This window comes from Peromyscus maniculatus, chromosome 9, assembly GCF_049852395.1.
Source record: "Peromyscus maniculatus bairdii isolate BWxNUB_F1_BW_parent chromosome 9, HU_Pman_BW_mat_3.1, whole genome shotgun sequence".
Taxonomy (NCBI): Eukaryota; Metazoa; Chordata; class Mammalia; order Rodentia; family Cricetidae; genus Peromyscus; species Peromyscus maniculatus.
Window position 1 is genome coordinate 49493682 of NC_134860.1, and position 24203 is coordinate 49517884.

The 24203-nt window shown below is 47.0% G+C and overlaps 1 protein-coding gene across 2 annotated transcripts; it reads right to left on the bottom strand.

Moving 5' to 3' along the window:
• Positions 1 to 5879: 5879 nt before the first annotated feature.
• Sall2 (spalt like transcription factor 2) lies at positions 5880 to 22270 on the bottom strand. 2 transcript variants are annotated; one of them, XM_006993390.4, is made up of 2 exons: positions 21922 to 22270; positions 5880 to 10385 (listed from the first exon to the last, which is right to left on the bottom strand). In XM_006993390.4, exons 1-2 carry the CDS (start codon positions 21992 to 21994, stop codon positions 7429 to 7431), a joined length of 3030 nt encoding a protein of 1009 aa, XP_006993452.2. In that variant the 5' UTR covers positions 21995 to 22270; the 3' UTR covers positions 5880 to 7428. The 2 variants fall into 2 exon arrangements, with proteins under 2 accessions (XP_006993452.2, XP_006993453.2); XM_006993391.4 differs by lacking the exon at positions 21922 to 22270 and adding an exon at positions 10768 to 11045.
• Positions 22271 to 24203: the final 1933 nt, after the last annotated feature.

Below are 24203 nucleotides of genomic sequence, written 5' to 3' on the forward strand. Positions count from 1 at the left end.
AAATTAATCATTCACAAATGTACCTTCTTCTGTTTATAACATCACTTGTTTGTGTTCATGATGCTGGAGGTTGAACCTTGGGCCTCAGGAATGCTAAGCAGGTACTCTACCACTAAGTTGTAGCCCCAGCTCAGAGATAACTGCTCTTTTAAGGTCCTTAACATGTGGACCTTGTGAAATATATAAATTATAGTTAAATATTTTTATGTAAAATGTATGTTGTGTGTGGTGATAGAGATGAGGCATGACAGCACCTCCCTGCATGCCCTGGCCTTATGCATGTTGTGAAAATGCTCTACCACTGGGCTATCCAGTCCAAGAACCACAGTACTAGATAGAGTCTTTCAGTATGGTAGAAGATGAGAGATTTGGATTCCATTTTAAAGACAGTAGATCTTAGGAGCTGGAGAGATGTCTCTATAGTACTTGCTATTCTTCCAGAGGACCCAGGTTCAGTTCCTGGCACCTGAATGGTGGTTCACCATCCATAAGTGGATGCAACCTTCCTCACTTCCTGGAAAATCTGTTGTTGCTATTGACACATAGCATATGCTATAATTGGTACACACACACATATTATGTATGTACACACACACACACAATTTGAATTTGTTGTTTTGAGATATGTAGCTCTGGCTGGCCTGAAACCCTCAGATTCATAGAGAGCCACCTGCTCTGCCCTCCAAGTGCGGAGATTAAAAGTGTACGCCACCACATCTGGCTATAATTTGTACTGTTGAGCTTTAGCTGTGCTGTCAATTGTGGTAAAAGTGTCACTGTTGGGGGCTGGAGAGATGGCTCAGAGGTTAAGAGCACTGACTGTTCTTCCAGAGATCCTGAGTTCAATTCCCAGCAACCACATGGTGGCTCACAACCATCTGTAATGAGATCTGGCGCCCTCTTCTGTATACATAATAAATAAATAAATCTTTAAAAAAAAAGTGTCTGCCGGGCGGTGGTGGCGCACGCCTTTAATCCCAGCACTCGGGAGGCAGAGGCAGGCGGATCTCTGTGAGTTCGAGGCCAGCCTGGGCTACCAAGTGAGTCCCAGGAAAGGCGCAAAGCTACACAGAGAAACCCTGTCTCGAAAAAACCAAAAAAAAAAAAAAAAAAAAAAAAAGTGTCACTGTTTACTGGGTTAATTTGGTAGTATACAATTGTATAGCAATTTACAAACATATTGTTCTAAAAATGTTAAACTACTGTTTTTCATTGGTGCAGAGGTAACAGACTGTATTAAACATGTAAGGCCTTGTCTACAGTTCAGTGGTGGAGCAGGTACCTAGCATGCACAAAGCCAGAGACTCTAGGGCAGCAGAGCAAAATCAGACTGTGAGCCCAATTATGAGCAGAGACATTGCACTCCTCACACCCAGCCTCCTGTGTTGTGGGAGTTGGTTCCACAGTTGGCACATCTCCAGTTCATGTTTTTATGTGGGATATATGACTTTTCTATTCTTCCTATCAATTTACTACAACACTCACAGTACCCACCTGCTGTGGATATCGCTCTGTATAAATAAAATGCTGATTGGACAGTAGCCAGGCAGGAAGTATAGGCGGGACAAGCAGAGAAGAGAATTCTGGGAACAGGAAGGCTGAGTCAGGAGACTGCGGTCCAGGGAGCAGCGTGTAAAGGCAATAGGTAAAGCCACGGAACACGTGGCGACATATAGATTAACAGAAATGGGCTGAGTTTAAGTGTAAGAGCTAGTTAGTGGTAGGCCTGAGCTAATGGCCGAGCAGTTTAATATAAGCTTCTGAGTGATTATTTTATAAGTGGTTGCGGGGTCCGTGGTGCTGGGCAGGACTGGAGAAAACTTCAGCTCCACCCACCAATTTTGGTGGTTAAGTCCCACTCATACTTTTATTTTTTTCTTTTGTGGCACTAGGGGTTGACCAGGGCCTCACATGCCCTCATCTCTCACATTTTGAGCGGTAGCCTCAGCCTTTTTCTGTTTTTGGGCAGTCTTTGAACTTACTCTGTAACCCTTGGGCATGTCTTGAGCTTACAGCCGTCATTTCCAAGTCCCCAGGAGCTGAGATTACAGCCCCCTGCCACTAGCCAGCCTAGTCACCTCCTAACTACTTGACCAAAACCTAATGCCCACTAGGGTTTATCAGTTTACTGTTATGCAGGGCGTGAGAAGACAAGCAGAAGTCAAGGGAGGTCAAAGCTGGGCCTCACGGGGGATGGGACTCGTGCAATGATTTGGGAATCAGAAGGTCCTGTTTATTAGTTAAGTGCTAGGGATGGTAACTAATGCCCTAGATACAAGAGTTTGGGAGTGATAAAAACATGCCAATAGCCCAGAGGTGGGGGGGGATGAGGTGAGAGGGATGGGACATGTCTTTAATCCTAGCCCTAGGTAGGCAGAGGCAGGTGGATCTCTGAGTTGGAGGCCAGCCTGGTCTACAAGGGCTACTCAGAGAAACCTTGTCTTTGTCAGTGAGGCTTGGCACTAAGAAGAAAAAAAGAATGTGGGTAACTGGTAGAATTCTCTGAGAAGCACATGCTAAGAGCTGAAGGAAGGAGAAAGATGCAGGTCTAAGGCTCCCCCTTTGCCATGGCGGCTCCCAGAGCCGACTACTCATTAGAGGCCTGGGTTCTACTTGGTATCTTGTATTTCTTCAGTTTTTGGCCAGAGGTAGAAGAATCAGAGAGCCAAAGGTTGTCACTTCACAGGACTCCTTGAAGATTGCTGTTCTTACAGGAGCATCCCAAAAGCAACACCTCTGTATGCCAAGGGGAGTTTAACGGATCGTATATAGGTTTGTAAAATGGCATCTAGATTGTTGAGTGGATTGAATCAGTTACTGTGTTTAAGAATGGTTATTTTATAGGCATGCCCCATTTCTAGCCTTGGATTTGAGTTTGTTATCTCTAGGATCCCACGGGACATTTTTCTTACCTATCACCATATAAAAGAATATGTTTCCATAATTCTCCCTCCTAGAATAGGCTGATGAAGTGCTGCTGTATCTTATTTACGTTCTCACCTAAGGAGCGCTTGGCCTATGAAATGAAGTAAGCCCTCGGAAATGAAGCGAGAAAAGCAGCTCGCTCGCGCTTCTCACCCATACATTTATTCCTCCAGCCTGGACTCAGAGTCTCTTGTTTGTGTCAAGTCCATGGTCTGCAAGCTGCATTTACACATACTCATTCTAGCAGGTTAACATTCACTCAGCTTCCAAAAGACAGTGGAGAGGGAGGGTAAGGATGGGGTCCTGCAAAGGAGGAGGAAATCAAAAGCACCCAGAAAAAGGAATGAGCAGCGGAGAGAAAACAAACACAAAAGCAAGAGAAGTCGAACAGGAAAAGGAGATAGAAAAGAGCCTGGAGGAAAGAGTGTAGAGAGGCAGGCTTTGTGTCAGGGAAGCCTCCCTGACAGCTGTTACCATAATGAGAACCGACACGGGACTAGCAGGCCAGTCTGGTGTAATTAGGGAAGCGGCATTATCTCCGTCCAGTGGGGATGAAGGAGGTTAAAGGAATGGGAGAATCAGTCACTTGCCTTCTTCCACAGGCTGAAAGGGGGAAACCGCATTTGCAAAGCTACCAGAAATTCAAAACAAAGGAGCTGTTTCTCCCTCCTTAGCCCCCCAACTTCCCAGGTGTTAAAGAGGCCACCTCCACTGCTCTGGTAGGGACCTCCAGGATCAAATAGTTCTTTATTCTCAGCAGAGTGAAGAAGAGATTTACTCACCTCTGTCTTGCAGGGAGCTTGCTCTCCCAGTAGTTACAATGCAGCAGCATTGGTCCCTGAAAGTAGCACTAGACTGGGAATCTCCCACCTAGTTTTTTATTTTTTTTCCTTTCTTTTTTTCTTTTTTTCAAAGAGTATTATGTATTCCAGGCTAGCCTTCCACTTGTGATACTCCTGCACACACACACCGGTATCAGGATTACAGGTCTCCATCACCCCACCCTACGGGACCTGGTTCTTTAAGTTGCTTCATTTCTTTTTGGGCTGTCATTTTGAGATAGTCTCATATAGCCCAGGATGGTCATTAACCCCCTATATAGCCAAGGATGACCTTAGATTCTTGAGCCTCCAACTTGTGCCCCAAGTGCCAGGATCACAAGTGTGCCAGTGTGTCTGTCTGAATCAGCGTCAAAACCAATTCCATTCCTTCAGCATGAAGGTTTAGTGACATTATCATCTTTTTTTAAAAAAGATTTATTTATTTATTATGTATACAGTGTTCTGCCTACATATATGTCTGCATGCCATAAGAGGGCACCAGATCTTATTACAGATGTTTGTGAGCCACCACATGGTTGCTGGGAATTGAACTCAGGACCTCTGGAAGAACAGCCAGTGCTCTTAACCTCTGAGCCATCTCTCCAGCCCGACATTATCATCTTATAAGGGGAAAAAATCTGGAGAATTAAGGGTTTGTGTGTGTGTGTGTGTGTGTTTGTGTGTGTGTGGTGGTGGTTGGGGCAGGTGGGAAGGTTTCCTGGAGTTGAATTCTGGGCTTTCCATGTGCTGTACTGCTGAGCTACACCCTCATTTCTAGGAAGTCAATTCTTTAGGAAAAGCAAAGTCTTAGAGAAAATTCTGAACGTTACTATGTTGTGGAAACGCAAAGTTAAAAAAGAAATTATAATAGATGCTCACTTCATGCCATCTGCCATACATATATGTGTGTATATATATGCATATATACATAATAGTGTATATATGTGTATGTATATATACACACACACATAATATGTATACACACACACACACACACACACACACACACACAATGTTCTTGCCAGGTATGTAGCAGGACTTTAATCCTAGCACTTGGGAGGCAGAGGCAGGCAGAGGCAGATATTTGTGAGTTCAAGGCCAGTTTAGTCTACACAGTGAGTTCCAAGACAGCCAAAGCTATGTCTCAAAATTTAAAATTAAAAAACATGAGGTTCTCATGTATCCAAGGTTAGTCTCACTGTGCAGTTGAGAATGGTGCTGACTTGTTTCATGCATACTAAGCAAGCTCTACCAACTGAGCTACACTCCTGGCTCTTTCACTTTGTCATCATTATTTATTTATTTCTAGACAGGGGCGGGGGTGTTTCTTTATGTAGCTCTGGCTATCCTGGAACTAGCCCTTGTAGACTAGGCTGGCCTCAAACTCAGAGATCCACCTGCTTTTGCCTGGGATAAAAGGTGTGCGCCACTACCAACTGGCTTGAGTTTTGGTTTTTAAAAATTATTTTATTTCATATGTTTTGCTTGCATATGTGTATTTGCACCACATGTGTGCCTGGTACCCGAAGAGGCCAGAAGAGGGCGTCAGATCTCCTGGAACTGGAGTTAACGTAGTTATGAGTAACTATGTAGGTATTGGGAATTGAACCTGGGTCCTTTGGAAGCGCAGCCAGTAAGCCAATGCTCTTAGCTGCTGATCTATCTCTCCAGCCCCTTTGTCTGCATTCTTAATTACAAGAACTTCCTTTATTAGTAGAATTTCTCCCTTTCTGATGACAATATTGGATCTCAAAGATCATAAAATGTCAGTTACCGTGTTCTGTAGATTCACTGATGTCAGCGGGCTGCTTGAGAATTGGGGAAGACTGGTGAACAGCTTCCTAACTCAAACAGAACAACACAAAGTTGTGGTTTCGTAGAAACTCCTAAAGGGAAAACCTAGACATTCAGAAGATAGAATCTCCATTAAAAAATCCCCCCATCCCGCCCCCCAATGAAATCCCACTCACTGGAGGTTGTTTTAGGACAAAGCTGAGTAAGTTAAGTCTTTCTATGCCATATGTTCAGCTTTGGCAGGAGAAAAGGGCGGGGGGAGGGAGTCTCTATGCCAGGGAATGCCAAGATCACACCCCATCTGGCTATTTAGTCACAAAATAAGGAGAAACACACAAATACTTGGCCAAAACACTTTTAATGAGGAAGGGAAAGACACTAATATCTCCCCTCTCTGCTCTTACACATTTCACTGTGTTAGGGAGCTCTGGAGCCACTACTTTAGAATCATCATTGACATCAACTAACAGCAAAATCCAGTCTCCTCCTCAGAACTCCTGGTTCCCAGGATCCTACGTTAAGAGGAAATACTACATCTCACTACAGGACAGAGGCAGGGAGGGACCACTTGAAGCTTGTCTCTCAATGTCTGGGACTCTGAGAAGCAGACGAAAAAAATGAAGACATAAGCTCTGGTCCACGATCAGGCAAAATTGGGGAGGAAAGGGGGTTTTGAGAAGATGAGGGACGTATAAGGGTCAAGGGAATAAAGCAGGGAGTCATCTAAAACTAAAAGCATTCTAGTGCCAGGAAGTCCCCCGACCCCTGGTGCTGCAATGCCACATCACCATTAGCCCAAAGGAACATCCACGAGAATGTTCATATTCACAAGAGCTGCAGTTCCTCTCCCTTACATCACACCCCATTCTTCATCAAATAGGTTCCCAGAAATCCCTGTTTTAGCAACGCTCGAGTCACCTTTACTTCATTAACCACCCTCACCAATAAGGCTCTTTAAAGTTATGGACTTTGTATTTCTTCCCATGGGAGACCTCTTGGCAAGAAATTTGCTTGTTGGTTAGGAGGCCATGGTAAATGAGAAGCTGAAGGGGTCCTTGCACCTTGACCAGTCATTATCTTTGCCTTGATGTAACAAGTCAAGGGACATACTGAAAAAGCACCCCAATCCTTCATTCTTCCCTACCTTCTAGGGTTGAGTCACCAATTACTCGAGTATCTTCATTGCCTGCACCTTCTGGAGGGGGGGGGGGAAGCTATAGTTTGTTACTTCTTTTCTCTGGTGTGCTTGGTAGGCACCAGCTTGGATACAGGAGGCAGGAATAGGAGAGAGGCTATGTCCTCCTCTGCCTCTCTGGATCATGTTGTTGGAGTCACCTTCTCAAGCACAGTTCCTGGCCTTAATAGCAATGATGGTGTGAGGGTTGAAGTGGCAACGCCGGCGGGTCTAGAGCTCCAGGGCTTGGGGACGAGGCCACCTGACAGGAAAAACTGTACTGCTTGCAGGAAGGTAAGAAACCCACCCATCACAAGCTTCTCAAGAAGGTCCTGGCACAAGAAGTCTTGCAGGGTGACTTGGTCAAGGTCACCAAGGAGTAGCACAGGGCCCTCCCTCCACAGACAGCTGCCAGCCCCTTTGAGCAAGGCTGCCATTTCCAAAGATGGGGGTTCTGGTGTACCTGCCAATGGGAAAGGGAGAAGAGGAGAGGGCTCCCCTTGAGAATGTGAAAGCTATAGAGAATCTGTTTTCCTTAGTTACAAAGAACAAAAAGGTGATACAAATTTCTTAGAGGGCATTCCCTTTTAAATGCAACTTTTAAGCTCAGGGTCTGGAGAGAAGCCACTAGAAACATCATGTCAACACTTGAGAAGGTTGAGTAAACCTTCTACAGAGCATAGGGTCATAGGGGACTGGGTACAGAAAACAGGCTCACGGGATGGCGGGGTCATCTTTCCGTGGGAACGGGGAGAGCCCTGGAGAAGTGATGGAAGGACAGCCAGGGACCAAGGAAAGAGTAGCAATATTCTGAGGGCCATGGGGTGCAAAGGGTGGTACCTGGTGGTGAGCCAACAGCATGTGCTTCTTGAGGGTAGGACGGTCAAGGAAGCCCTGCCTGCAGAAAACACAAGTGAAGAGTGGCCCTTCCTTAGGATGGGTCTTCTGATGCTCTTCCAGAGCTGTTTGGGTAGGAAAGGTCTGGCCACACACTTCACAGGCATTTCTGCTGCTGCCCTCTCCCGGCTCCTTCTTCACGGCTTCCGGTAAGTTCAGCTCCTCCACCAAAGGGGTGCTGGTGCCCTCCCCTTCTTGGGTGAGTGCTGCAATGGGGCTTGGGGTCCCCTCCAGTTTGGCCTCTTCTTCCACGCCTCCGGAAACATCACTGGTTCCCTGCTCCATGGGTTGGGGGTGATCCAGGTTGTCAGGTGGAGGTTGTGGCAGAGAAGATTGCTGAGCGGCTTTCTCGTTACTATCAATCTCCTTCCCAGCAGTGGGGGCTGCGACCACTGTTCCCCCTTCCTCCTCTGCCCCAGACACCTCTTCGGAGTCACCTCGCACTGATATGGCCTTCTCACCCCCGCTCTCTGAGCCTCTTCCTGCTAGGGAATCTTCATCTGTCACATCTTCCTCTTCCTCATCCTCCTCTTCTTCCTCAGACAACTCCTCTTCCGGGGATGGTTGCTGGGATGGCTGCTGGGGGAAGCTCCCTGGTCCAGAGACTGTAGATTGCTCAGAGCTAGTCTCCTGGGCAGCTCCCCCACCTTCAGGGAGCGTGGAACCACCATTGGGGATTTGGCCCCCCAGGTGCATCCGAACATGTTGCTGCAGAGTGACAGCATTAGTGAACTTCTTCTGGCAGATGGGGCAGGAGTTCTGGGCCCGGGCAGCTGGACTGGTCTTGTGGCCCACAAAATGTGCACGCAAATTGCCCCGGGTGGAGAAAGCCCTGCCACACACTTTACACTTGAAGGGCCGCTCACCTCCGTGTTGGCCATAATGCAGGCGGAGAGCCCGAGGGCAGCTCAGCACCCGGAGACAGATGACACACTGGTTAGGTCCCGAGGAGGAGGAGGAGGAGGAGGAGGATGAAGGTGCAGGGGCAGATGTGGTGGGAGCTCCTGAGGCGGTAGAGGACACCGCCACAGCTCCTTGACGGTCAATCTTTTCTACCAGCTGCTGTAGCTTTGAGGTCTCAGAAGGTGAGGCCCCCAAGGGTTCCAGCACATAGGGGAAGGGGAAACTTCCAGTTGACTTCAAGTGGTTAGTAAGCAGGGCCCAACTCGGCAGGGACGTCACCAGCTTACTTAGCTGCATGCGGGTCGCTGCGCCGCTGTCCGCGACTCCAGCAATGGCTGAGCCCTCACTCCCCGGGGGAGTATTTTCATCAGCCTTACTCTTGGGCTCCACGGCTTTCATGAGCACAAACTTGTTGAAAGCAGGGAGACCCGGGGCCACGGCTGTACTGGTACCAGTGGAGAGTAGTGTCAGGCTCTCGGTGGCACTGAGTGCTGTGGTGGAGGCCACTAGAGGTTTGCGCTCAACCCCTCCACCTGGGGTGGCTGCCTCCTCTTCCGCTTTCTCCGGCGGCACCGACATTCCGTAAGGCAGCCCACTGCTGGTGATGACGTAGTCGAGGTGCTCTGGGACTGGATGTGGGTTCATTTGCACATGTGGGTACTTCTCGCGATGCCGGTGGAAGTGTACTTTGAGGTTGCCCCGGGTCGTGAAGCGGTTACCACAGACGTTGCACTTGTAGGGCCTCTCACCAGTGTGGGAACGCAGGTGGATCTGCAGGGCGCTGTCACTGCCGAAGACTTTGGCACAAAAGCGGCATTTGTGCCTTCCACCAGGCTTTTCCAAGGAACTGATCACTTCCCCATAGCCCAGCTCGCCACTTCCATTCTTTGGCTTCAGGAGCCCTGGGGAGGCAGCAGCCTCAAGACCCCTTGCTGCCCCAAGACACTGAGCTGCCAGGAGTCCTGTGGTGCCTGGGAATGCCAGATGAGGGGAGGCAATCAGCTGATCCGTGCTGCCTGGCAGGGCCGGGGAGGGGGCAGGAGTGGGTTTGTGGCTTCGCCCAACACCTCCAACAGAGAAGGGATGCTGCGATCCCAGTGGGTGGTAGAGGTGGAAGAACGCCTGCTTAGGCGGTTCTGCCCCTGAGGAGGAGGAGGAGGAGGAAGAGGACGGTGCCAGCGTCTTGCCAGTTTGGACAGGCTTGATGGGACTGAAGAGGGGCAGGAGGGGCTTGGAGGAGGAGGAGGAGGCTGTCCCTGTCCCAGGTAGCTCTGAGGGACTGGCAGGGGCACCCACCGTCTGCCCTAAGGAGCCAAGAAGCAGCACCTGGCGGCAGATTTGCTCAGTCATCTGCATCTGATGGATCTGGCGCTGCTGCAGCACCCGCAGCTCTTCCAAGATCAGAGGAATGTTCAAGTGGCCACTGCCTACCCCTGGGGGTGGAGGGGGAGGTGGTGGAGGAGGGGGTGCAGGGGTAGATTCTGGAGGTAATGGGGTTGCCCCCAGCTTGGGACTGGCCAAGATCAGGCCCCCACCTCCCCCAGCCGCTGTACCTGTGGCAGCGACCAGGAAATGCCCTGAAGACTCCTCTCCTCTCCGCTCTGCCCCCCAGGTAGGATCAGGGGGCCCAGAAGACCCAGAGTCTGGGGGATTGCTGTGCTCTGTATCCATGACCTGGGGCCTACTGTGGCCCTCTGGCCGGGGTGCAGAGGAGGCTGAAGAGTTGCTGGGGTTCTCCTGGCCCCCGATTATCACCATTACGGGTGGGTCAGTACAACATGCGTTCTGGTGAGCGAGGAATTCGGTCGGGTCAGAGAACTGTGCGCAGCATTTGGCACAGACTTGGGGGTGGTCCTCCTCGCTAGCATCACCTGGGGAGAAGACAAGGAGAGAGTGTGGGTAATGCGGTTTTGTTGGGTAACGGAAGCTCTAAAGAACGGGCGACCCAGGGACCGCGGGTTGGGGTGGGAAGATAAGATTACAGGCAGATCCTGCATGAAGCTAGCTAGTGCTCACACCGGACGCGACCCGCGTGGCTCCCCGGATACCCAGCAAAAGGAGGAGGGGGACAGGGCACGCACACTCGGAGCCTCCTCCGTCACCCCTCCCCCTCCTCTGGCCCAGGAAGAGTGGGAATGGATGTGAGAACTGGGGCCTATGTGTAGAATCACACATTTTATCCGTCCGCTTAAAGTCCTTCTCCGCGAGCGTCCCCTCAGCCCCCATCTCTGCCCAAGCCTGGCCCTACCGCACCTCCGCGCTCCGCAGGCTCCCCGCAGGGCCCCCCGAGTCGAGAGCTGCTCCCGGTTTCCTGCGCCATGGCCGTGGGGAAGTGGAAGGCGGGATGGGGTAGGACACAATGGGTATCCGGTCTGGGGAGGCGTCGGTGGCCGCCGGCGCTGCGGCAGTCTCTGCACCCAGCGGCCCAGACTGCGGAGGAGATCGGCGGTGGCGGGGGCAGGGAACAGCGGCGGAGGGGGAGGGGAGCGAGAAGGCGCGGAGGAGGGGAGGAGCCGGAGCGCGAAAGCTGGTAGAGGGGAGATGGGGTGGGGGGGAGGGAGGAGGGTTTTCGGGGGGAGGAGCTGCCAGGGAGGGAGACGAAAGCTTGAGGAGGCAAGAACAGAGAGTGCGTGCAGGGGGCAAGCCTAGGAAGCTTTACCCTGGCTCTGGGGCAGGTGCGGTGAGGCACCTTGGGGGCCCACTGTGCCCTATCCTCTGCCAGCTCCCCACCCTAGATGTCTTTATCCTAGCTGCTCCCACCAGGTCAGCCCCAAGCGCTCAGTGGGAAACATTGCCCGCTCAATAGATTAAGGCGATAGGCTTCAGTAATTTTTCTTCGGATAAAGGATCTGCTGAGCTTGGAAAATGTGGATTCCAAAGGGTGGTCTGCCCGCCTCGGAGGTCGGAGGACAAGAGTGGGAGGAGCCATCCCAAACACCCACCCCCTGACCAGCTCGCACATCACAGAATGATCTCAAGTTTTGTCTTCAGCCTTACTCCCATCCTACCCTCATCCTTCTTCATAAAAGAAGTTTCTCAAGGGGGGCGATTGCAAGATAGAATTCCCAAGAAAGTCATTTGAGGACCCCTTCTTGAGGAACACTAAGCCCTTCGCCAAGAATAACAGCTCAACACAAGCTAGTCCACAGGCCACCGGCCCTATACCAAATGCATAGAGTTCGTCCTTAAAAGAAACCGCTCTCCTCCTCGGTACCCTCTTCGCTGCTGCCCACTCCCCCGCCCCCCACTGTTCCTAATACGGACAATTAAAGACATTAGCTTTCAAAGGCCTAAGGAGGTCCTCCCAGCTCCAACCTTGGGGGAGGGGAGCTCCTCCTGAAACAATGGGGAAGATGCCGAATGGGCTTTCACAGTCTTCGGCTCAGAGTCCAAAGCCCCTAATAGCCCCAACCAGATCTGAATTCCTAGACAAGACTGACACCTGCTCACCCCCACCGGGGCCTGCCTTCTAGTAAGAGAAAGTGGGGATAAGGTGCCTCAAACCAGGTACTCTGCATTCCTTTTCTTCCTTGAAATGAGATTTAAGGGGCTCCTCACTTCCTAACATCCTTTATTTTTACATGTAAAAAGGTGATCTCAGGTCTTGGATTTGTGGTTTGGTGGTGGGTCATCAATAAACTCGTATTGTCCTTTTATTTATTTTTAATTATTTTTTTTTTTTTTTTTTTTTTTGGTTTTTCGAGACAGGGTTTCTCTGTGTAGCTTTGCACCTTTCCTGGAGCTCATTTGGTAGCCCAGGCTGGCCTCGAACTCACAGAGATCCGCCTGGCTCTGCCTCCCGAGTGCTGGGATTAAAGGCGTGCGCCACCAACGCCCGGCTTAAATTTTTTTTTGAAACGTGATCCTACTACGTAGCTCAGGCTGACTTTGAACTCAGCAACCCCTCTATTTCAGTTTCCCGAAAGCTAGGCCTATAAGTATGTGCTCCCCACCTTCCCCATGACTGGCTTCCTCATTCTTGTTTGTTTTTTGGGACCTGGTCTCACGTAGCCCAGGCTGGCTGGTGTAGCTGAGTCTAGTGGTAAGCTCCCAACCTTCCTATCTCTTCCTCAAATGCCCAGCCGCCCCCTACCCCTAAGTGCTGGGCTTAAAGGCGTGAGCCACCAAAGATGCCACCCTCTTCCTTTTTATAAAGATGCACGATTTTACATACACCATCTTTATCAGAGAAATACTTTGAAAATTTGAAAACCGCTTTTTGTTGTTGTCTTTTTTTTTTCCTTTCTCTTTTTGTGGTTCTGGAGACAAACCTTGTACCAAGTGTCCCACCACTGAGCTGTATGCCCACAAGAAAAATGCTAGAAAGTAGTATTAACATATGTGGGACTTTCCCCCCAAAAAAGAATATAAACGAGAAACTCAAATTTGAAGAGCCTTAAATATTATGGAATAGAGAATTTATATTTTTAGTAATAAGATAACCTAAAATAAACACACACTATAATAACATCTTTTTGTTGGCTGGTTGGTTGGTTTTTTTTACATAGGGTCTCCTGTAGCTAAGGCTGGCTTTGCTCCACGGCACTCCTGTACCATTGTGGGGCTTGAACCCAGGACCCCATGGATGCTAGACAAAAGCTCCACCATGGAGCTACCTCCTTACCCCTCATCCCTCAATCTTGTTAATTTCTCTGCAATATCATTGACATGTCTAGGTTAGAGTCTTTTTCGGGGGTGAGGTAGGGGGTGGGGGGAGGGGCAGGTGGCCTAGTCTAGTCAAAATTTTAGTAAATAGTTGACAATGCTGGTGCACACCTTTAACCTCGGCACTCAGGAGGCAGAAGCAGACTGATCTCTGTTAGAGGCCAACCTGGTCTACATAGGGAGCTCCAGACCAGCTGGGGTTATACCATGAGACCCTGTCTGAAAACAAAACAAAACAAAACTACTATCTTTATAAATTGAAAACAACTTACAGTGTTATGTTTTAAAACTTCAGATAATCTCAATGATTTTTTTCCTTGTGAAGCAGAGCACTGGAATGGATGGGCTCTGTTCTTTTAGACCTGGCCTTTGCAAATGGAGAAGGAGTCTGTTTCAGTTAGTCCTAGACACAGGTAAGTGCAGAATGCTTTAGTTTTACAGATAAGGAAACCGAAGCTGGCAGAGGTTAAGTGACGTTTCCAAGTTCACAGAGTAATTCAGCAGAGCAGCATTCAGGACTTTGGCTCCTGGCCAGGGCTCCCCAAGTACATCCCAACGCTGGAGAAAGAGGCCTGGGTGGCTCCTCCCTGCCTTTTGTTCTTTGCCCTCAGGTCAGAGAGGAGGAATCAGGTGGAGACTTTCTACCTAGCATTTGTTAATTAGCACTGAACATTTGATATCCAGTTGCTGTCCTGTCAAGTCCTTGGACAAGAAAAGAAATCCTTTTCTTTTCTTCTCCTCCTGGGAAACAGTGTCCCCTTTCTTGCTTTTTAATGAAATGTGCTTTCTGATGTGTCATTTGATCTACGCTCTTTAAGGTAAATTTAGTCCCTGGTGAAAGGTGATGTATCAGCAGCCACCTGTAAGAGGAACTATCTGCTTCTCAGTGCCTTTTACACTCCATGCCTAGCCTGAAAAAGGGAGCAAGATTCTTATGCAGACAAAGCTCAAGTCACCAAACACAGGAACACGCTGAGCTGGTAACAATGATATACCTGGATGGCAGAAAATGTGAAATCAGCTGTCCTGGTAACGATGATACACCTGGATGGCAGAAAGTGTGGAATCAGCTGTCCTAGATCACAGGCAAAGTCTGTGATGGGTATAGACCTGCACATGCTTGTTCAGATTTACAAAGAGCTTAAATGACAAATAAATAAATAAATAAATAAATAAATAAATAAATAAATAAATAAAATAAACCAGTGCTGGGTGTGGTGCACCACTCCAATCCCAGCACTTGGGAGGCAGAGGCAGGCAGATATCTGAGTTTGAGGCCAGCCTGGTCTACTGAATGAGTTCCAGGATAGCCAGGGCTTCACAGAGAAACCTGGTCTCAAAATAAATAAATAAATAAATAAATAAATAAATAAATAAATAAATAAATAAAATTTGAAAGCAAATAGGTAAAAATAAACCCACAAAATAAAACAAAACAAACAACAACAACAAAAGACCCCATAGCTTTTCTTTTAAATCCAGTGCCCAGGGACTGGAGGTGTACTTCAGTTGGTAGGTAGGGTGCATGCCAAGCAGGCACAAAACCCTGAGTTCAATCCCCAGCATAAACCAAGCACACACCTGTAATCCTAGCAAGATGATCCTCATTGACCCCAATCACAAGTTGATGGATAGCCTGAACTATAAAAGACAACATATGAAAAATAAACAAAAATCCTGGTGCCCTGATAAACTGCTTCAGGCTTGGGAGAAAATGGTTGGGAAGAACACAGTCAAAACCACATAGGGCCTGAGCAGCAGGGTAGTGTATCTAAACAGTGGCTCTCAGCCTTTACTAATATTAGGATTACCTTTAGAGCTTTAGGATGTACTATAGCTGGGGCTATAACTCAATAGTAGAGCACATGCCTAGACCTCATGAGGCCCTGAGTTTAATCACAAACACTGGAAAAAAGAAAAAGGAAAGCAACCTCAAGGCTAAAATAAATTCAAAATCTCTAAGGGTAGGATCCTAGCATCGTTATTATCATCATTATTATTTTGATACAGAGTCTCACTATGTAGCTCTGGCTGGTCTGGAACTTGCTATGTAGGCCAGACTGGTCTCAAACTCACAGAGATCAGTCTGTTCTGACTTCCCAGGTGCTGAGATTAAAGGTGTGCACCATGCTGCCCAGTTCAAGTATTAGTATTTTTATGAAGAACCTCACTTATTCCGTTGTACAGCAACAGGTTGGAAATGTAGCTTTCAGTGGTAGAACACTTACCTATCACAAATCGAAGCTCTAGGTTTAGTCCCAGTGAACACACACACACACACACACACACACACACACACACACACACACACACACAAGTGGGCATTTTGGCATATGCCCATCATTCCAGCATTTGGCCATACCACTATCTAGTTCCTGCACTACATAGTGAGACCTTGCTATACATTATAGATACAAAATTATATGTTGAAACTAAGGTCTGATGATGATGTTCAGTGGCAGAGCATTATCAGCCCACAGGCCTTGTGTTCAGTCTCCAGCATACACATATAATCCCTCCCCACAACACACAACAAAAGACAAGTACTCCAATAATAGACCTGGAGAGGACTGTCCTTCGCTTCAAACCTTCCCACCATTCCTCACAAATCTTGCTTAGATTAAATCATTACTAACTGGAAGCCTTCAGAAATATAAACAGATTCTGAAACTGATTCCAAGATCACTTTTTAGAGAATGTCCCATCTTCTCTTTCTCGGTCTTCTCTATTAAGCTCATATACATAATTCTTTGCTAAACTAAACTACTATACTGAAACCTACAGATGCACCCATGGCCTGTTCCAAAAGGTAGATGGAGACAAGATGGACTTAGACACTAAGTACCAAGTGAAAAAGACATTTGTATCACAACATGAACATCATCAAAACTCCAAACAAGTATCAATGGACACTTTCTGAAATCAAAGAATACAACACAATATGGAATTCAAACACTATTTTGGAGCTCAAAGGCATTTTATAGATCTGACCCTTCACTGAGCACAAATAATTAAAGTCCTAGATTTGGTTCTTTCTATTCTTTTTTTGGAGGGAGAGGGATGTTGAGACAGGGTTTTTCTGTGTAGCTTTGGCTGTCCTAATACTGGTTCTGTAGACCAGGCTGGACTTGAACCCATAGAGATCCTCTTGCCTCTGCCTCCCGAGTACTGAGAATAAAGGAGTGTACCACCACCACCCGGCTCTTTCTCCTCTTTTCAATTTGAGGAGAATTTCTTTATGTCTTGTAATAGGGTCTCTCTTACTATGTAGCCCTGGCTGGCCTGAAACTCACTATGAAGAACAGGCTACCCCGGAATTCACAGAGATCCCCTTGCCCTTTTCTCCTGAGTGCAGGGATTAAAGCTTCTTTCTTTCTTTTTCTTTTTTCCTTTTCTTTTGAGACAAGGTTTCTGAGTAGCCCTGGCTGTCCTGGAACTAGCTCTGTAGACCAGGCTGCCTCTGTGTCCTAAGTGCTGGGATTAAAGCCTCGCCTGGCTTGGGAAAAGCCTCTTCATCTAAGGCTGTGACTTCTCTTTTTTTGAAAATGAGGGGTTGGGGATTTAGCTCAGTGGTAGAGCACTTAGCACAAGGCCCTGGGTTCAGTCCTCAGCTCTGGGAAAGAAAATGAAAGTAAGGAGAACCAGGGCAATAGAGATGGCTCATCAGACAAGAGCACTTGCTGTTCTTGCAGAGGATCAGGCTTTGGTTCTGGCATTCCCATACAGCTCACAGCTGTCTGTAACTCCAGTTCTACAGGATCTAACATCCTCTTCTGGTGTCTATGAGCACCAAGCACACACACAGCGCACTGACATCCGTGCAGACAAAACACCCATACACGTAAATAAAATAAATATATGTCTAATAATAATAATAGTGAAATGAAGGCGGCAGCTGGATGTGGTAGTGCACATCTTTCATCCCAGCATTTGGGTGTCAGAGGTAAGTAAGATCCTGTCTCAGAAAAAAAAAAAAAAAGTAAACAAATACAAGGGAGGTAATGATAGAGCAGTCAGGAGGAATGAAAGGTAACAAGTCCAAGAATGGCCAAGTGCGGCACCTGGCTACGTCACCGCCAAAGGCTGAGATCTAGGTGGGGATGGTGGAACAGATTTCTGATCCCAGGGCTGGGGAGGTTGAGGCAGAAGGATTAGAAATTCAAGCATTTGGGTTGGGGATTTAGCTCAGTAGTAGAGCGCTTGCCTAGCAAGTGCAAGGCCCTGGGTTGGATCCTCAGCTCAAAAAAAAAAGAAAAGAAAAAGAAATTCAAGCATTAGCTAGTCTGAGCCACATGATGCTGTCACCAAAACAAAACAACCAAAACACAAAACAAGACAGGGGTGGGGGTTCTCTGCTTTGAAACCTTAGGAAGTAAAGGATTTGTCCAAGGTTACAAAGTCATGTAACGTGGTCTACAGAGTGAGTTCCAGGATAGCCAGGACTGTTTAACAGAGAAACCCTGTCTCGAAAAACAAAAAACAAAAGACAAAACCAAAAACCAAAACAAAACAAAAAACAAAACAAAACAAAACAAAAAAACAAAAAAAAGAAAGAAAAAACAAAAAGCAAAAGAAAGAAAGAAAACCAGGTTTTCTTCTTCCTTATCTCATGCTGCAGCATGATCCTCAGTCAGTCAGTCAGTCAGTCAGTCAGTCAGTCTCTCTCTGCCTCACCACTGTTGCACCCCCACACCCATTCTTTGACAGTCTAGAGTTTCTCAGGCTGGCCTTGAACTCATGGTTATCCTATTTCAGCAATAATAAAGACTTCTAAATTACCTTCTGTTCACTTAGAGATATATTTTTGCTGACTCCCCCCACCCCCGTGGGCACCGAAACTGAAGCCTCAGGACTTCAGAAGCCTGAGGGGTTGCTCTGCACTTCCTCGCGTGGGGTGACCTGGTTTTGCCTTCCTTGCCTTTGCTGTTCTTGCTGTCTGCCAATCCCTTCTCTCCCTCCAGGCCGGCTTGGCTGTTGTCCTGGTTTCTCCTCACTAAATATCTGGGCTTCTGATCATTTCCTTCATTTCCCAGATGGACCAGTGAACATTCCCTCCAGTTACATCCCTTATGTTCTCTTATGTTCTCTAGTTCAGATATCTAGACTCTGTAGGGGAAGATTTTTTTTTTTCTTTAGAGTTTTTAAGTAAATCGACTATTTCCTGCCCATCAGTTGTGTGCAGTAAGTATTCTGTTAGGTTTTGGTGTTCCTAGTCAGGGAACTGTACAAGAAGAAAGTGGAGAATAGATAAGAGCAGGAGAGAATTTCAGCTAGCCATGTCAAACTGCAGGTAAGACCCAACAAACCTCCATTCAGGTCACGGAAGTAGACTAAATGAGAAAGCGCCTAAGGAGTTCTGATATGAAAACCCTTAGGAGTTCCTTTCTGTCATCTTGTTGTTGTTGCTGAGACAAAGTCTCCCTATGAGCCCTGGATGGTATCAAACTCACAGAGATCTGTGTGTCTCTATCTCCTGAGAGCTGAGATTAAAGTTGAGTACCACCATGCCCAGCCCTTTAGGAATTCTTAGGATAGATTTTTTTTTTTTTAAGATTTATTTATTTATTTATTATGTATACTGTGTTCTGCCCGCACATGTCCCTGAAGGCCAGAAGAGGGCACCAGATCTCAATACAGGTGGTTGTGAACCATCATGTGGTTGCTGGGAATTGAACTCAGGACCTCTGGAAGAGCAGTCAGTGCTCTTAACCTCTGAGCCATCTCTCCAGCCCAGGATAGATTTTTTAAAAAAGATTTTTTATTTGTATATTATATAGAGATGTGGTTTGCCTGCATCTATTTATATGCACCACTTTTTTGCCTGGTGGCCATGGAAACCAGAAGAGGGCATTGGGTCCCCTGGCACTAGAAATGCAGATGGCTGTGAGCTGACATATTGGGGCTGTGAATCTAATCTGGGTCCTCTGGGAGAGCAATTAGTGCTCTTATGCATTAAAGCAAACCTTAAAAACAAAAACTTCATTTATTTACTATTTATTAATATTATTAGTAGTATTTGTGTGTGCATCCATGCAATGGACCAGTAGTTCTCAACCTGTAAGTCGTGACCCCTCACAGGACTGCCTAACACCATTAGAAAACACATATTTACATTATGATTTGTAACACTAGAAAAATCACAGTTATGAAAGTAGTAACAAAAATAATTGTATAGCCGGGCGGTGGTGGCGCATGCCTTTAATCTCAGTACTTGGGAGGCAGAGCCAGGAGGATCTCTATGAGTTTGAGGCCAGCCTGGGCTACCAAGTGAGTTCCAGGAAAGGCGCAAAGCTACACAGAGAAACCCTGTCTCGAAAAAAAAAAATGTATGGTTGGGGTCACCACAACATAAGGAATGATATTAAAGCATTAGGAAGGTTGAGAACCATTGTCATGGAGAGTGTGGTGAAGTCAGTGCTCTCCCCCCACTTAATGCTTTCTGAGCCCTATTAGCTTTTGCCTTTCATAACTCAAATGCAAAGTTTACCCTAAATTTTCTTGCTTCTACTGGGTGTAAACCTTTATGGTTTCTATAGGAATAGACTTACAGCAATATCACTACACTTCCAGGTATTCAGAGCCCCAAAAGTACCCTAAAAGGCTTGAGAATCCTCCCCTTCTCAGCAGCTATAGATTATCTTTTGACTCTTACAGAAAAACCTTCGCTCAGTCACGGTGTGGGGAATGGGTGAGCAGATGGGAGGAAGAAGAGAAGAAAATGCCTCTTGGGGGTTGGGGGTGGTGTTCAGCAGAGTTCCACAATTGAACCAGCAGGGAAGCGGGACTGTGAGGCAAGTCTGAGGCTCTAGGGGAAATCTCCCATAGAGCACAAGGAGGAAACATCCGGCCTATAGCAGCATTAAGGAGGCTTAATGTGTCTCAGGAGGGAAGGATGCCATCACCATAGAACCTCTAAATACAGGCACAGTGGGATCTTAGCCTGGCAATGGCTTGGGGAAGATGTGTCCTACCCCAAGCTTAACTTGTTTGTTAAGGTTTCATTGTACATGGTGCTGACTTGACTTAGTCATTTTTGTACAAGTGGAAAGACAAGTTCAATCCGTGATTAGTTCTAGTCACTACAAATACACTGTCCCAGAGCCTCTCATGTCTCATAAAGAGATACTGATGTTGCCCAGCGCTTCCTTCCTGAGTGGTCACTGCCCTCACATACGATAATAGTGATATTCCTTCCCATTAAGTACTTAGGTAGATAGGTCACTAAGAAACACTATTTATGCCAGTTACTTCCCCCAAAGGGCTTATACAAGTCAATAAGGTAACTATTAAAGTCACAAGTCAATAAGGTAACTATTATACTCTGTTTAACAGATAAGGAAACTGAGGCATAGAGAAGCACAGTAAGCCAACCAAACTTGCATAGGTAGCCAAGAGGGGGGGATCAAAGTTTGTCCTAAAAAATACAGCTTCAGAACCCTTATGACTAATCTTAGCATATGTTTTTTGGGGCATATCAAATGTTTGCTAAGCAAATGATTGGCCCCAGAAGTTAAACTTTCAGACTTCCATCTTGTAAGCACGTATAGCCATAGTATTTAGTCAAAATTGGCTTGAGTCTAACCATCACCTGGACACAGATACCTATTCTTAGACCTAGCTCTGCCCTAGTGAGTGAGTACCACCAGCCTTAGGTAAGGACAAGCCCCTGGATAACTAAGGTTTTGTGCTGACTCTGACTTTTGTTGTCTGGGAGACACTGAACAATCAGTTCCTAATACCTCCTTGTTCTACCGTGGCCTTCCACATGCTGGAGTATTTTAAGAGTAAACAGACTTTTCCATCCAGCTGTGCTAGTGCGTGCCTTTAATCAGCACACAGAAGGCAGAGGCAGGAGGCTCAGGAGTTTAGGCCAGCTTGGCTATCTAACTTGTTCTCTTCTCCCAGAGGAACTTCATTGGTTTAAAAAAACAAAAAACAAAAAACATCGATTTAGCATGATGGTGCACATTTGTTCAGGAGAATTGCCTACAGTTCCAGGCCAGCCTGGGCTCTATAGTGACTTCAGGGCTAGTCTGAGCTATATGAGGAGATCATCTCAAAAATCAAAAGTAAGTAAATAGCAAGATCCTTATACAGTGATAGCATATACTAACAGGTATGCTAACTTGCAAATATGTATTACCTTTGCCTCCCTTAAAACACAAACCTGAGTACGGGGCTGTGTTCCATTCTCCCCTCCGGATGAGGAGGAGCACACCCTCTAGCTAGCCTGCATTCTGACCGACATTAGCTTTCTCCCTCTGGGAGCTGTGGTCTGTTCTCAGCTCAGCCCAACAATGAGAAACTTTATTCTCTTCTCCCTCAGGGGAACCTTCACGTTTATCCAATTCATTCTCTTGCAACCCAACTCTCCAGAAAGAAGAGGGGAAATCCCATCCCTAAGAGACGGGTCTTCAGGTCTGAGGACGTTACTTAGCAACGGCACAAAGACCAGCGAGCAAAGGACTTGGAGAGAAAACTCTTGGGTAGGGAGACAGAGCCAGTTTGAAAACTCCATTTCATCCCGAGAAAAGCAAGGAAAACACAAACGGATACCAAGGGGGGCACCTGCCTTGTACAAGTCATCGACTCCCATCCTGAGGTCTGCAGTCCTTCACATCCCCAGTGACCAAATCCTGCTCAGGTTTGGCTCGCGGCCGAGGTGCCCTCCATTGCCCTAGCCTGGACCATGCAGGTTTTGACTCACCACCCCCATGCCCTCCCTCCGCCCCCAGCACCCACCGTTCTCAGATGCGCTGGGACCTTCGCAGTCCGAGATTAACTGTTGGGGTCTCCGCTGCTTTCGCCGAGACATTCCCGAGTGGAGAGCCGTAGAACAGGGAGAGAGAGCACCAAGCACTGAGTTTTAACTGGGTGACCTGGTCGGATCACCCTCTCTGGTCTGAGGCCAACGACTGTCTGTCCCCCAGTGCAAACCCACTGTGAAGCAGAGGAATTCTCCCTTCCCAGAGACCGGCCGACCAGTGAGACTCCTTCCCGACTCCCTTTCTCTCTCAATCTCTCAAGTCTTTAAAGAAGAGACGCCCCCTCTTTTCCCCTACGGCTTCTTCTCAACGCTCCTGCGGCTCCTATTGTAAAAGCAAAAATCCTAATCTTTCCGCACACTCTTTTCTTTTGTACTGCGGAGGAAAGGATTTAACCCTCTCCTCCCTGCCAGGACTCTGCCGGCCTCACTGGGGCTGCCCCTGGCTTGCTTTTCTAACTTTTCTCCCAAGATCTTTGCAAGGGCTTTTTGATTTCCCCATAATTGTGCCCCCGTGTTTGGTGATGCTCAGCTTCTGGGTTATAAACTTCAACACAAACTTTTTCATACATTTTGATTTTTTTTTAGGTCAAGAAGTCAGCGACTGCCAGGTGAAAATGGGAATATAAAAGATTGGTAGACTGAGTAAAAATAGACATTATAATAATCGTTGTAGATGTAGCTTTCATAATTTATACAGATCTTCATTTATGTGATGTGTTTTAGTATTACAACTGTTGAGATTATCTCAGTGGGTTTTCTTTTAAATTTTTAATTAAAAAGTTATTATTGAGCCTGATGGTGGTGGTGGTGGTGGTGGTGGTGGTGGTGCACGCCTTTAATCCCAGCACTTGGGAGGCAGAGGCAGGCAGATCTCTGTGAGTTCAAGGCCAGTCTGGTCTACAAAGAGTGTTTCAGGACAGCCAGGATTGTTACAAAGAGAAATCCTGTTTTGAAAAAAAATATTGTGTATGTGTACAAGATACATGTATGTATGATCATCCCTGATATGGCACAGAGATCAAAGGACAACTTTGTGGAGTCAGTTTTCTCCTTATAGCTGTATGTGGATTTGGGGGATCCAGCTCTGCTTGACCAGTAACTCAGACTTGACCAGCAAGGGCTGAACCATTGTGTCATCCTACAGCAGTTTTTATTGCCTCCCCCCCACCCCCCTGCCCCATTGTATCTCTGGCTGGCCTAGAACTTACTGTGTAGCCAGGATGGCCTCAAATTTAAGGCGATCTGCCTGCCCCTGCCTCCTGAGTGCTAGGATTGCAGGTTTTATAATGCTACTATGTACAGGAGATCCTGATTACAGATCAATCAGAAGGTGTGTGGAGGTTAGGTAATTTGCCCAAGATTATACAAGAAGCCCAGAGCGTATTTTATGTTGGCAAGAATGCAGTGTGCCACTAGACAGCTAGTTTGAACAAAAAAAAAGGTGACACATCTGAAGGAATTTTATTTAAAATAGCAAACACTGGTGGCTGTCTCTCCTGGTCCTGTCGAGGTCTCTCAGTGGAAGGGATTCTGTGAGAAGACCGCAGATTTCATTCTGCACTTCAGAGTAAAAACCGTAAGGAGACTCTATCGAATCTGTGAGTTTTCTGTAATGTGTTCCCAGGTACAAAATAATTGTGGCTGGGCAGTGGCGGCTCACACCTTTAATCCCAGCAGTCAGGAGGCAGAGGTATCTGTGAGTTCCAGGCCAGCCTGGTCTATAGAGCTAGTACTAGGAAAGTCAGGGCTCCACAGAGAAACCCCCGTCTCGAATCCCACCTCCCCACCCCCACCCCCCAAAAAAGAAAAAAATAACTGTGAGGGATTCTGTGTAAAGGACTTTCTTGTGAGTGTCAAAATTAGACCTCTAATAATTTAGCAGGTGGGCTGGGCTGCAGTTTACTAGCAGGGCACTTGCCTAGGATGGTGAATGGCTCTGGTTTAATCCCCATCACCGAGGGGGGGGAACACAAAAGACATTTATCCAGCTGGGCATGCTGCTACCTACCTGCATTCCAAATACTCAGGAAGCTGAAACAGGATTATCGTAAGTTTAGGGCCAACACAGACTGCACATAGTGATGGTTAGTCAGAAAAAAAAAAAGCAACACTATTTATTTATTTATTTATTTATTTATTTATTTATTTATTTATTTATTTATTTATTTATTTTTTGGTTTTTCGAGACAGTGTTTCGCTGTGTAGCTTTGCGGCTTTCCTGGAGCTCACTTGGTAGCCCAGGCTGGCCTCGAACTCA